The sequence below is a fragment of the Hemitrygon akajei genome, chromosome 22 (assembly GCF_048418815.1).
Source record: "Hemitrygon akajei chromosome 22, sHemAka1.3, whole genome shotgun sequence".
NCBI classification, from domain to species: Eukaryota; Metazoa; Chordata; class Chondrichthyes; order Myliobatiformes; family Dasyatidae; genus Hemitrygon; species Hemitrygon akajei.
The window spans coordinates 66,043,674-66,058,697 of record NC_133145.1 but is presented as its reverse complement, the minus strand read 5'-3'; the positions used below and the strand labels follow the sequence as shown (position 1 = coordinate 66,058,697).

At 41.2% G+C, this 15,024-nt stretch overlaps 1 protein-coding gene across 4 annotated transcripts in view; it reads right to left on the bottom strand.

The window, feature by feature from the left end:
• Window positions 1–2,398: 2,398 nt before the first annotated feature.
• Window positions 2,399–15,024, bottom strand: part of LOC140714842 (phosphoribosyl pyrophosphate synthase-associated protein 1) — a 90,020-nt gene continuing 77,394 nt past the window's right edge. For all 4 annotated transcript variants that reach the window (XM_073026498.1, XM_073026500.1, XM_073026499.1 and 1 more), the window contains 2 exons: window positions 12,929–13,075; window positions 2,399–3,598 (listed from right to left, as the gene is read on the bottom strand). In XM_073026498.1, the coding sequence (XP_072882599.1) occupies window positions 3,440–3,598; window positions 12,929–13,075 (306 nt within the window). In that variant the 3' untranslated portion in view covers window positions 2,399–3,439. The remainder of the gene's footprint in view (window positions 3,599–12,928; window positions 13,076–15,024) is intronic.

The following is a 15,024-nucleotide window of genomic DNA, read 5'->3' as shown; positions in this document are numbered from 1 at the left end:
AATCTCTCTTCATAATCTAATCCCCTCATTTCTGGAATTGACCTGGTAAACCTTCTCTACACCAGCTCCAAAGCCACTATACCCTTACTCAAGTAAGGAGATCAGAATTCAAGTCTGACGACCCAGGTCTGTACCAGAAAACCAAGTATGATCTGTGGAGGGCTATTTCAAGAGCAGAGACAATTTCAAATGGATTTGGAGGCAATAATGGATGTACGACAACTCTGGCAGGGTTTGCAAGACGTTACTTCCTACAGAGCAAAACTCTATGGCAGCAATGCTTCACTACCAGATGAACTCATCCCCTTCTATACTTGCTTTGAAAAGGAGAATATAACTACAGCTGTGAAGATCCCTGCTGCACCTGATGACCCTGTGATCTCTGTCTCAGAGGCCAATGTTAGACTGTCTTTAAAGAGGATGAACTCTCACAAGGTGGAAGGTCCCAATGGAGTACCTGGTGAGTCTCCGAAAACCTGTGCCAACCAACTGACTGGAGTGTTCAAGGACATTTTCAACCTCTCATTTTGCAAATTGCAATTTGCCTATCACCACAATAGGTTAACAGCAGATGCAATCTCAATGGCACTTCACATGGCCTTAGACCACCTGGACAACACGAACAGCTATGTCAAGATGCTGTTCATCGACTTTAGCTCAGCATTTAGTACCATCATTCCCACAATCCTGATTGAGAAGTTACAGAACTTGGGCCTCCGTACCTCCCTCTGCAATTGGATCCTCGACTTCCTAACTGGAAGACCACATTCTATGCAGATTGGTGATAATATCTCCTCCTTGCTGACAATCAACACTGGTGCACTTCAGGGGTACGTGCTTAGCCCACTACTGTACTCCCTCTATACCCATGATTGTGTGGCTTGGCATAGCTCAAATACCATCTATAAATTTGCTGTTAATACAACCAGTTTTGGTAGAATCTCAGATCGAGATGAGAGGGTGTCCAGGAGCAAGATATGCCAACTAGTGAAGTGGTGTCACAGCAACAGCCTTGTATTCAACATCAGTAACACGAAAGAGTTGATTGTTGACTTCAGGAAGAGTAAGATGAAGGAACATATACCAATCCTCACAGAGGGTTCAGAAGTGGGGGCAGTGAGCAGTTTCAAGTTCCTGGGTGTCAAGATCTTTGAGGATCTAACCCGGTCCCAACATATCAATGCAGTTATAAAGAAGGCAAGACAGTGACTATACTTCATTAGGAGTTTGAAGAGATTTGGTAAACAAATAGAACAAATACCCTCAAAAACTTCTATAAGATGTACCATGGAGAGTATTCTGACAGGCTGCATCACTGTCTAGTATGTGGGGGGGGGGGGGGGTGTCTACTGCACAGGACTGAAAAAAGCTGCAGAGGGTTGTAAATTTAGTCGGCTCCATCTTGAGTATTAGCCTACAAAGTACCCAGGACATCTTCAAGGAGTGGTGTCTCAAAAAGGCAGTGTCCATTAATAAGGACCTAAGGCATGCCCTTTTCTCACTGTTACCATCAGGTAGGAGGTACAGAAGACTGAAGGCACACACTCAGTAATTCAGGAACAGCTTCTTTCCTTCTGCTGATTCCTAAATGGACATTAAAACCGTAAACACTACCTCACTTTTTAAATACATATTATTTCTGTTTTTACACTACTTTTAATCGATTCAATATACGTATACTGTAATTTATTTACCTATTATTATCATTTCTTCTATATTATGTATTGCATTGAACTGCTGCTGCTAAGTTAACAAATTTCATGTCTCATGCTGGTGATAATAAACCTGATTCTGATTCAGATTCAGAACTGCACACAGTACTCCAGGTGCGGCCTCACCAGTACCCTGTACAGTTGCAGCATAACCTCCCTGCTCTTAAATTCAATCCCTCTAGCAATGAAGGCCAACATCCCATTTGCCTTCTTGATAGCCTGTTGCACCTGCAAACCAACCTTTTGTGATTCATGCACAAACACTCCCAAGTCCCTCTGCACAGCAGCATGCTGTAATTTTTTTTAACCATTTCAATAATAATATGCTCTTTCATTTTCCTTCCAAACTGGATTACCTCGCATTTGCCAACATTGTATTTCACCTGCCAGACCCTTGCCCACTCACTTAACCTATCTATATCTCTCTGCAGACTCTCCATATCTTCTGCAGTTTCCTTTTCCACTCAATTTAGTATCATCAGCAAACATAGATACCCTACACTTGGTACCCTCTTCTAGATCATTAATGTATATTGTGACAGGTGGTGAATTTAGTCAAGAAGAAAAAATAAAGCATATTTAAGAGTTGGTTAATGCTCATGGAAGATCTATCGCAGGATGCTCTGGGAAACTCAGATTCTGTTAGAGATTCATGTTAACCAATATGAGGAGGCAGAAGACTGGTAGATATTTAATGTTGATCCTTTATTTAAGAAGGACAGCAGGAATAAGTCTGGTAGCATTAGGGTTGGCGAACCTTACATCATTTACATACAGAGTCAGACTGATAACCAGACCTCACTGCCAGGGGTGATGGAATCACTGAGACATTTAGACTTGTGCTAAAAGGATATGGACACAATGTGGGCAAATGGGATAGGAGTACATGGACAATAAGTCAGCAATGGGCTGAAGGACCTGTTGTTGTGATATACAACTCTCACAACAATGATCAATTCTTTAAAAAAAGACCTAAGGCCATGAAGAAGCTAGCAATGGCAGCACCAAGCCAGGGGTGTTGAAAAGCTAGTGATTTGCACTGTCACTTCAGATGGATATATAAAGTTGCCATGTCTCTGATGACAGATTCTATAACCTACTGCAGAATGCCTATAGATAACTCTTATCTATTGGGTTGAGTTGTTCTCTGATCCTGGCTATTTACTTGAAAGGACAACTCAAGCCAACCATGAACCACCCAAGCAATGCATCTTCCAAATTATTTCCAACTCTTATCTGTGTCAAAACAACCATACTTTCAGACAATTCTTGGGTAATCATGGTAGTTTAATTAGTGACATAACAACCAAGCCGTCACAGACGTCTGGCATCACTGATAATGCTGTCTAACAATTCACAGAAAAATAAAGTTCACTGCAGTGTGGGAGTTCCATTCCCACCCTGGTATTCAGTCCTTTACTGACAGCAGTCTGTACAGGAAGAGTGTGACTTAATTGCACTGTTAACAATTTACAGCTTTCAAACAGCCATTCAGCAGTGATTTCCAAAAGACTGCAGTTGTTATTTTCAGAATTAAATGACATTGCAGGAACCATTTAAAAGGCAGGGCTTTCTTCCTGAGAGAGAGATTCTGTACCAGGAATGAAGGCAACAATTGGCAACTACTGAAACAGCACAGAAAGTGCCTCAGTACAGTTGCTCCTGACATCACACCATGCCCTGCATTACCTCTGCTTATGCACTTTACCACTTCACAAAGATTCGCATTAGTCATCGACAGTAATGTTACGGAACAGGTATGACATGGATTCCCCATTGTGGATGCGTCGAATGGCTTCAGAAAGAATCATGCTGACATCGACAGTTTTGATCTTGGGACACTGTAGCTTCTGAACTTCGTGAGGAATAGTATTTGTTACAACCACCTAGAGAGGGGAAGAAAGGGTGCAAAATCTTCAAGATCACTCAAAAGTCCAATTACATATCACCCTTACAAGACTATCAAAAAAGTTTACAAAACAATGAACACCAAGTCAGGATTGGGCTTGGCTCCAGGGACAGAAAGATGAAGTTTCCAGCAAAAAGCCAACATGAAGACAGGCCATAATCCATGGAAAAGCCATAAAAACAGGCACCAACAAGGGTGAAACCAGCCATCACTGAAGATCAGCTCAAAAGAGAGCAATATGATGCATCCAGTGACATGCTTACAATTCTAAAATATCTCAAGTTGTGACTAAACACATTTGTACTTAAGTATCTCTGACCAAAGTGTTAGAATCACTTTGCTCGAACACCTGCCACAGTAAGAGGCACACAAAAGGCAACGATGGTAGAAAGCAGGGGGTGTAGTAGTAGTAGGTTGCTCAGACTGGAAGACATTGACTAATGGAATGCCTCAGGGGTTGGTGCTGGGTCTGTACTGTTCATCTGTTGGATACGTAGATGGATAAGAAAGATTTAGAAGGACTAAATTTGTTGTTGTCTATTCTGTTGGGTGCAGTCTTTCATTGATTCTATTGTGCTTCTTGAATTTATTGTGATTTTCAATAAGAAAATAAATCTCAGAATTGTACATGGTGACATATATGTACTTTAATAATGAATTTACTTTGCACTTTGAACTGAAACGGGCAACTTGGTCAACATGGACAAGTTCAGCAGAAGGGCGTTTTGTGCTGGATAACGCAATGAGAATGACTCAAAGACAGACCCCAAATCAATCTGGAAATGGAAATGGGGGAGTTCTTAAATGAACTCTTTGCATCTGTATGCACTCAGGAGACAGTCACAAAGTCAATAGAAGTGAGGCAAAACACCAGTAAGGGCATGGACCATATATGGATTACAAAGAAGGTATTTGCTGTCTTTGGGTGGGTAAATTCCCAGGGCCTGACAAGGTGTTCTCATGGACCCTGTGGGAAGCAAATGCAGAAATTGCAGGGGCCCTAACGGAGATATTTAGATCATCCTTAGCAACAGGCGCAGTACTGTAGGATTGGAGGATAGCTAATATTATTCTGTTGAATAAAAGAGGCTCTAAGAATAAACCAGGAAATTAAAGGCAGGTGAGCCTGACGTCAGTAGTGGATAAATTACTAGAATGTATTCTAAGGAACCGTATATATAAGTATTTGGATAGACAGGGATAGTTATCATGGCTTTTGTATGTGGTAGGTCATGTCTGTCTAACCAACCTTATAGTTTTTCAAGGAAGTTACCTGGAAAGTTGATGAAGGAAAGGCAGTCAATGCTGTCTACATGGACTTTAGCATTTGACAACGTCCTGTACAGCAGGTTAGTCAAGAAGGTTCATTTGCTCAACATTCAAGAAGAGGTAGTAAATTGGATAGACACTGGCTTTGTGGGAGAAGCCAAAGAGTGATAGTAGATGGTTGCCTCTCTAACTGGAGGCTTGTGACTCGTGGAGTGCCACAGGGATCAGTGCTGGTTCCTTTGTTGTTTGCCATCTACATCAATGATATGGATGATAATGTGGTTTACGAGATTGGTAAATTTGCGAGTGACACCAAGATTAAGTTGTAGTCGACAACGAGGAAGACTATCAAAGTTTGCAGCAGAATCTGAACCAGTTAGAAAAATAGCAGATGGAATTTAACGTGGACAAGTGTGACAAGTTTGTTGCACTTTGGAAGGACAGCAGGATAGGTCTTACACAGTGAACACTGAGGAATGCAGAAGAACAGACGTATCTGGAATACAGATCCATAGTTCCTTGAAAGTGGCATCACAGGTAGATAGGGTAAAAAAGACAGCTTTTGGCCCAGTGGTTTTTATAAATCAATGTACTGAGTACAGGAGATGGGAAGTTATGTTGAAGTTGTATAAGAAGTTACCGAAGCTTAATTTGGAGTACTGTGTGCAGTTTTGGTCACTTACCTACAGGAACAATATCAATAAGACTATAAGATATAGGAGCAGAACTAGCCATTTGACTCATTGAGTCTGCTCCACCATTTCATGGCTGATCCAATTTTCTTCTCAGCCCCAACTTGATGCCTTCTCCCATTACACTTCATTCCCTGACTAATCAAGAATCTATCAACCTCTGCCTTAAATATACATAGACTTGGTCTCCACAGCTGTTTGTGGCAAAGAATTCCACAGATTCACAGAAACATTGAAAACCTTCGACCCACAAAGTTGTGCCGAACATGTCCCTATCTTAGAATTTACAAGGCTTGCCCATAGCCCTCTATTTTTCTAAGCTCCATGTACTTATCCAAAAGTCTCTTAAAAGACCCTATCATATCCGCCTCCACCACCATTGCCGGCAGCGCATTCCACGCACTCACCACTCTCTGCGTAAAAAACTTAGCCCTGACATCTCCTCTGTATCTACTCCCCAGCACCTTAAACCTGTGTCCTCTTGTGGCAACCACTTCAGCCCTTGGAAAAAGCCTCTGACTATCCACATGATCAATGCCTCTCATCATCTTATGCACCTCTATCAGGTCATCTCTCATCCTCTGTCGCTCCAAGGAGAAAAGGCTGAGTTCATGCAACCTGTTTTTGTAAGGCATGTTCCCCAATCCAGGCAACATCCTAGTAAATCTCCTCTGCACCCTTTCCATGGCTTCCACATCTTTCCAGTAGTGAGGCAACCAGAAATGAACACAGTACTTCAAGTGGGGTCTGACCAGGGTCCTATATAACTGCAACATTACCTCTCGGCTCCTAAATTCAATTCCACGATTAATGAAGGCCAAAACACCGCATGCCTTCTTAACCACAAAGTTAACCTGTGCAGCTGCTTTGAGCGTCCTATAGAGTTGGACCCCAAGATCCCTCTGATACTCCACACTGCCAAGAGTCTTACCATTAATACTATAGTCTGCCATCATATTTGACCTACCAAAATGAACCACTTCACACTTATCTGGGTTGAACTCCATCTGCCACTTCTAGTTTTGTATCTTATCAATGTCACGCTGTAACCTCTGACAGCCCTCCACACTATCCACAACACCACCAACCTTTGTGTCATCAGCAAACTTACTAACCCATCCCTCCAGCATGGCTTTGTCAAGAGCAGTTCGTGCCTTATGAGCCTGATTGAATTTTTTGAGGATGTGACTAAACACATTGATGAAGGTAGAGCAACAGATTTTGTGTATATGGATTTCAGCAAGGCATTTGACAAGGTACCCCACGCAAGGTTTATTGTGAAAGTAAGGAGGCATGGGATCCAATAGGACCTTGCTTTGTGGATCCAGAATTGGCAAGCCCACAGAAGGCAAAGAGTGGTTGTAGACGGGTCATATTCTGCATGGAGATCAGTGGCCAGTGGTGTGGCTCAGGGATCTGTTCTGGGACCCCTTTTCGTTGTGATTTTTATAAGTAACCCGGGTGAGGAAGTGGAGGGATGGGTTAGTAAATTTGCTGATGACACAAAGGTTGGGGGTGTTGTGGATAGTGTGGAGGGCTTTCTGAGGTTACAACGGGACATTGATAGGATGCAAAACTGGGCTGAGAGGTGACAGATGGAGTTCAACCCAAAGTGAGGCGGTTCATTTTGGTTGGTCAAATATGACGGCAGAATATAGTATTAATCGTTCGACTCTTGGCAGTGTAGAGGATCAGTGGGATCTTGGGGTCCAAGTCCACAGGACACTCAAAGCTGCTGCGCAGGTTGACTCTGTGGTTAAGAAGGCATATGGTGCAGAAGCCTTCATCAACCATGGGATTAAGTTCAAGAGCTGAGAGGTAATGTTATAGCTATATAGGACCCTGGTCAGACCCCACTTGGAGTAATGTGCTCAGTTCTGGTCCCCTCACTTCAGAACGGATGTGGAAACTATAAAAAGGGTGCAGAGGAGATTTACAAGGATGTTGTCTGGATTGGGATGCATGCCTTATGAGAATAGGTTGAGTGAACTCGGCCTTTTCTCCTAGGAGCAGCTGAAGACTAGAGGTGTGTAAGATGATGAGAGGCATTGATCGTGTGGGTAGTCAGAGGCTTTTTCCCCAGGGCTGAAATGGCTAACACAAGAGGGCACAGTTTTAAGGTACTTGGAAGTAGGTAAAGAGGAGATGTCAGGGGTAAGTTTGCTTGTTTGTTTGATTTTTTTTTACACAGAGTGTGTTGAGTGTGTGGAATGGGCTGCCAGTGACGGTGGTGGAGGCAGATGTGATAGGGTCTTTTAAGAGACCCCAGGATAGGTACATGGAGCTTGGAAAAATGGAGGGCTATGGGTCTATGGGTAACCCTAGGTAATTTCTAAGGTAAGTACATGTTCGGCACAGCCAAAGGGCCTGCACTGTTGGCTTTCTATGTTTCTACCACAGACTCAGCCTGCAAATTAACCTTCAGGGAATGCTGTACAAAGACTCCCATGTCTATTTGTGCCTTCATTTTTTGTGTTTTCTCTCCATTTAGAAAATATAACCATATAACAATTACAGCACAGAAACAGGCCATCTCGGCCCTTCTAGTCCATGCTGAACGCTTACGCTCACCTATTCCCACCGACTTGCACTAAGCCCATAATCCTCCATTCCTTTCCTGTCCATATACCTATCCAATTTTACTTTAAATGACAATATCGAACCTGCCTCCACCACTTATACTGGAAGCTCATTCCACACAGCTACCACTCTCTGAGTACAGAAGTCCCCCCTTCGTGTTACCCCTAAACCTTTGCCCCTTAACCCTCAATTCTAAAAATAGTCAACTCTTTCATTTCTTCTACCAAAGTGCATGACCATACCCTTCCTGACACTGCATTCCATCTGCCATTTCTTTGCCCATTCTCTAAGTCCTTCTATAGCCCCTCTACTTCCTCAAAACTACCTGCCCCTCCACCTTATCTTCATATCATCAGCAAACTTTGCAACAAGGCCATCAATTTCATTATCCAAATCACTGACATATAATGTAAAAAGAATCTGTCCAAACACAGAAACCACTAGTTACTGGCTGCCAACTAGAAAATGCTCCATTTATTCCCACCCTTTGCTTCTTGCCAATCAGCCAATGCTTTATCCATACTAGAATCTTTCCTGTAAAACTATGACTCTCAACTGGTTAAGCTGCCTCATGTGTGGCACCTTCTGAAATTCAAGTACACAACATCAACTGATTATGGGATTATGGTATGGGAACTGTACTTCCCTCAATCGCAGGGCTCTGCAGAGAGTGGTGTGGACAGCCTAGCGCATTTGTGGATTTGAACTTCCCACTATTCAGGACATTTATAGTGACAGGTGCGTAAAAAGTGCCCAAAGGATCATTGGGGTCGTGAGTCACTACAACCACAAACTGCTTCAGCTGCTATCATCCGGAAAACGGTACTGCGGCATTAAAGCCAGGACCAACAGGCTTTGGGACAACTTCTTCCACCAGGTCATCAGACTGATTAATTCACGTTGACACAATTGTAGCTCTAAGCTATACTGACTGTTCTGTTGTACATCTGTCTGTACATACAATTTATTACAAATTACTATAATTTGCACATTCAGAAAGAGACGTAATGCAAAAAATTTTTTCACCTCATGTTTGTGAAGGACATAAGAAATAAAATCAATTCAATTCAATTCATTCTCCTTTGTCTATTCTGCTTGTTATTTCTTCAAAGAATTCCAACAGAATTTGTCAGACAAGATTTTCCTTGAGGAAACCATACTGACTACGGGCTATTTTACCATGAGTCTCCAAGTACCCTGAGACCTCATCCTTATTAATTGATTCCAACATCTTCATAGCCACTGAGGTCAAACTAACTGGCCTATAAACTCTCCTTGGGCTTCATGCCAAGTACAGGTATCGATTATAACTATGAAAAACTGTGCCATCATCTTCAGGGCTGATGCCTAGGCATGTCTAGTCTGGTGCTATTTATACCTCTGTATTCAATCCCTCCTGATTGGTTAGTCCTCATCCAATTACATTCTCACTCTCACACCTTATTTACAATCGAATTCCTGTCCTTACTTCGAGGGTAAACTTGGTCTTTATTTAAATTCTTTTCTTCTAGTTTTACTGTATTTCAAAAGTTTTCTTTACCAGGTAGTCCCAAAAGCTAGTGCCACAGCACTGCAGTTTTTTGCAGTCCACGTCAATTCTATGCTATTACTCATCATATATGCAGGGAAAGCACGAGACCCTTTTTTAACTGGCCTATAGTTTCCTTTCTTCTGCCTTTCTCCCTTCTTGAAGAGTGGAGAGATATTTGCAACGTTCCAGTCATCCAGAACCATTCCAGAATCCAGTGATTCGCAAAAGATCATTACTAATGCCTCCATGATCTCTTCAGTCACCTCTTTCAGAACTCTGGGGTGTACAGCATCTGGTCCAAATGACTTATCCACCTTCAGACCTTTCATTTCCCAAGAACCTTCTCTCCAGATGGTAACTTCACACAGTTCATGCCCCCTGACACCTGGAGCTTCCATCATACTGCTAGTGTCTTCCACAGTGAAGATCGATGCAAAATACTTATTCGGTTCATCCACCATTTTGTTGTCCCCCATTGCTACCTCTCCAGCACTGTTTTCCAGTGATCCAATATCCACTCTTACCTCTTGTTTACACTTCATGTATCTGAAGAGACTTTTGGTATCCTCATAATATTGGGTAGCTCACTTTCATATTCCATCTTTATCTTCTTAATGACTTATAGTTACCTTCTGTTGTTTTTTTTTAAGAATCCTCTAATTTCCCACTAATTTTTGCTATTATATGCACTCTCTTTGGCTTTTATTTTGGCTTTGACTTCTCTGGTTAGCCACGGTTGTGTCACCTTGCATTTAAAATAAGTTTTTTCTCTTTGGGATGTATATATCCTGTGCCTTCTGAATTGCTTCCAGAAATTCCAGCCACTGCTGCTTTGCCATCATTCCTGTCAGTGTTCTTTTCCATCAATTCTGGCCAACTCCTCTCTCATACTTCTGCAATTCCCTTTACTCCACTGTAATACTGATACATCTGACTTCAGCTTCTCCTTCTTAAAGATGCCTTATTTGTAGGTAAATTACCACAATCCTTTTATGAAGCATCTATTTCTTTAATTCCTAAAAAAGATAAAAGACCCCACTGAATGTGCATCATATAGACCTATATACTTGTTGAATGTGGACTCCAAAATCTTTTCCAAAACACTGGCAATTAGATTGGAAAATGTATTGCCACAAACTGTTTCTGATGACCAGACAGGATTTATTAAAAATCATTATTCGTACTTTAATGTTAGGAGGTTAATGAATATTGTATATACTCCTTCATCTAAAACTCCAGAATGTGTTATTTTGTTTGACGCCGAGAAGGCATTTGATAGGAGTTGAATGGGAATATTTATTTAATATGCTTGAGAAATTTAATTTTAGCCCAAAGTCTATATCTTGGATTAAATTGATATATCACACACCTTTGGCTTCTGCACTTACTAATAATCAGAGAACCCCCTTTTTCAGCCTTTTCCGAGGTACTAGACAGGGCTGTCCTTTAAGTCCCTTACTAAGCCCTTGGCAATCGCTCTTCGTGATTCACCCAATATATTTGGCATTATTCATGGGAGTGGGATACATAAGGTATCACTATATGCAGATGACCTGTCTCTAACCCAGAGAAATACATCCTTGCAATAATATCATTACTTGCTCAGTTTAGTGCTTTTTCTGGTTATAAATTGAATCTTAATAAGAGTGAGCTTTCCCCATTAAATATGCAAGCTCCAATCTATAGACAATCACCATTCAGACTGGTTACTGATTCCTTATTTGGGTATTAAAATTACTAAGAAGCATACGGATCTATTTAAAGTTAACTTTTTATCCTTAATTGATCATGTTAAACAACTGCTTACTAGATGGTCCCCACTGTCCTTTTCGTTGGATTGGTAGAATTAATACTATTAAGATGATTATTTTACCTAAATTTCTGTATCTCAGGCGGTACCAATTTCCATTTCTAAATTCTTTTTTAATATTATTGATTCTAAAATTTCTTCATATATATGGCAGGATAAAAATCCTAGGTTAAGTAAGAGATGATTACAGAAATCAAAAAAGGAGGGCGGTTTGGTAATGCCGAATTTAAGATTCTATTTTTGGGCAATTAATATTCGATATTTAACGTTTTGGACACAAGATCTGGATGAAATTCATTGTCCACTATGGGTGAACCTCAAGCACAAGTTAATGACAAATAACAATTTTAACCAATGAAACAAGGCAGCTCAGTTTTTGTTTTGTTTTTTTGTGAGTTTAGAGGGATTTTTTTTCTCTTGTAACAATCTTTTTTCTTTGAATCTTTCTCATGTTTAGTTACTAAGAGATTGGGAGGCTTAGATTACACATGTTACTCGGAGTCTGTTTATGTCCAGGTGGCCCCCGTTTTTTGAACATTCGCTTTATGACAGCTTGCTGTTATGAAAGACCTACATTCGTACCTGTTTTCGCTAACCAGAGGATTTTCGCTTTTACGAGAAAAAGACACCCGCATTATACGTGTGTTACCCCGAGAAAGACTACCATGACCATGAAGCCTTGTGTGGGCAGTTGTGTACGCATGCGTGTACGTGCCGATTTTTATTCTCCACATCAATTTTGGCTCGTTGTCTCCCGATTTTGATAAGTGAAACTACACCATACTTACAATATTTCTATTTTATATAGGCTGTATATTTATCATATCATTCCTGCTCTTACTATATGTTCGTGTTATTTTAGGTTTTATGTGTTATTTGGTTTGATTTGGTAGTTTATTTTTTGGGTCTGGGAACGCTCAAAAATTTTTCCCAAATAAATTAATGGTAATTGCTTCTTCGCTTTACGACATTTCGGCTTACAAATGGTTTCATAGGAACGCTCTACCTTCGGATCATGGGGGAAACCTGCATACGTTAACCATTATTAATGTAATCCCGATCTCTTTGTATCACTATCAATGTTATGTTTATTTATTTGAAACTCAATAAAAAGGATTGATAAAGAAAGGAATTAGAAATATTGGTTCAGAGTTCTGGGCAGAAGATGAACAGCGGGTGTGGAAAGTCTTTACAGGAAGAAGCTATGGGCATACTGATGATGCCAGTGGATGAGGGTTTAACAGACAAGGACCCACATGGTGAAGGAGAAAGCTGGGCACTGGGATGAAGCAGAGTAGATTTTTGTGACCACTGGCCTGGTGTACTGTATAACTTCACTATTTTGGTTGCTTTGACCACGTGTGCACCAACCCCACATAAAGCAGGATCCATTTATTTAAACAGCAAAGCTGGGAACGTCAATACCTCATTAATGGCTGACTCCTCTATCAAACTCGGGGCATCAGCAGAGAGGAGGCCATGAGTGGCCATGACATAGATCTTGTAGGCTCCCCTCTCCTTCAGAATCTCAGCAGCTGCCACAAAGCTATCGACATCATCGATAATGTCATCCTGTGGATATAAACAACAGGTGACAGCTGAGACCAGTGGTTCCACCCTTCATGTACTTTCCTTTCACTCTACCAGTTCCAATGTCTTTTTAAAGGTTATAAAACAAATTGATTGAGGAGTTCAGCATCTGTTAACATGGGGGGAAGAATAGGAATTATTGATGCTTCAGGTTATGACCCTGCATTAAAATCAATAAGACCGAAAAGCAGAATTTTGCCATTTAGCCCATTGAGTCTGCTCCACCATTCCATCATGGCTGATCTATTATCTGCCTCAACTCCATTCTCCTGCCTTCTGCCTTTGATGCCCATATTCATCAAGAACCTATCAGCTTCCACTTTAAATATACCCAATGACTTGTCCTGTACAGCTGTCTGTGACAAAGGATTACACTGACTCACCACCCTCTGGCTAACAAAATTCCTCCTCATCTCCATTCTAAATGGACGTCCCTCAATTCTGAGCCTGTTTCCTCCTAACTTAGATTCCCCTACTACAGGAAACATCTTCACTGCAGCCACTCAATCTAGGTCTATTAATATTCAATAGATTTCAATGAGATCCCCCTCATTCTTCTAAACTCCAGCAAGTACAGGCCCAGAGCCAACGAACGCTCATTTGTTAACCCTTTCAATCCTGGGATCATTCTTGTGAATCTCCTCTGGAGTCTCTCCAATGCAGGCATATCTTTTATTCAATAAGAGATCCAAGACTGCTCACAATACCCCGAGAGGTGTGACTAACGCCATATAAAACTTCAACATTACATCCTTGTTTTTATATACTCATAATCATTATTTGCCATGTTGTATGATGTGGGCAATCAAGGTCTTTGACCATGATTGTTTTTCACAATTTTTTCCTACGGAAGTTGTTTGCCATTTTGTTCTTCTGGGCAGTGTCTTTATATTCTAGTCTTCTCAAATAAATGCTAACATTGCCTGAAGGTGGAGTCTCATGTAGATAGGGTGGTGAAGAAGGCTTTTGGAATGCTGGCCTTTATAAATCAGAGCATTGAGTACAGAAGTTGGGATGTAATGTTAAAATTGTACAAGGCATTGGTAAGGCCAAATTTGGAATATTGTGTACAGTTCTGGTCACCGAATTATAGGAAAGATATCAATAAATTAGAGAGAGTGCAGAGACGATTTACTAGGATGTTACCTGGGTTTCAGCACTTAAGTTACAGAGAAAGGTTGAACAAGTTAGGTCTCTATTCATTGGAGCGTAGAAGGTTGAGGGGGGATTTGATCGAGGTACTTAACATTTTGAGAGGGATAGATAGAGTTGACGTGAATAGGCTGTTTCCACTGAGAGTAGGGGAGATTCAAACGAGAGGACATGATTTGAGAGTTAGGGGGCAAAAGTTTAAGGGAAACACGAGGGGGTATTTCTTTACTCAGAGAGTGATAGCTGTGTGGAATGAGCTTCCTGTAGTAGTAGAGGCCAGTTCAGTTGTGTCATTTAAGGTAAAATTGGATAGGTATATGGACAGGAAAGGAGTGGAAGGTTATGGGCTGAGTGCGGGTAGGTGGGACTAGGTGAGATTAAGAGTTCGGCACGGACTAGGAGGGCCGAGATGGCCTGTTTCCGTGCTGTGATTGTTATATGGTTATATGGTTATTGCACGTGCCTTCCTCACCATCGACTCAACCTGCAAATTAACATTTAGGGAATCCTGTACAAGGACTCCCAAATCCCTTTCCACCTCTAATTTATGAATTCATTCCCCATTTACAAAACAGTCCATGCATTTATTCCTTCTGTCAAAGTACCTGGCCATGCATTTTCTGCATTATATTCCATCTGCCATTTCTTTGCCCATTTTCCTAATCTGTCTAAGTCCTTCTGCAAATACCGTGCTTCCTCAACACTACTTGCCTTTCCACTGACCTTTATATCGTTTGCAAACTTGTCCACAAAGCTATCAATTCCTTCATCCAAATCAA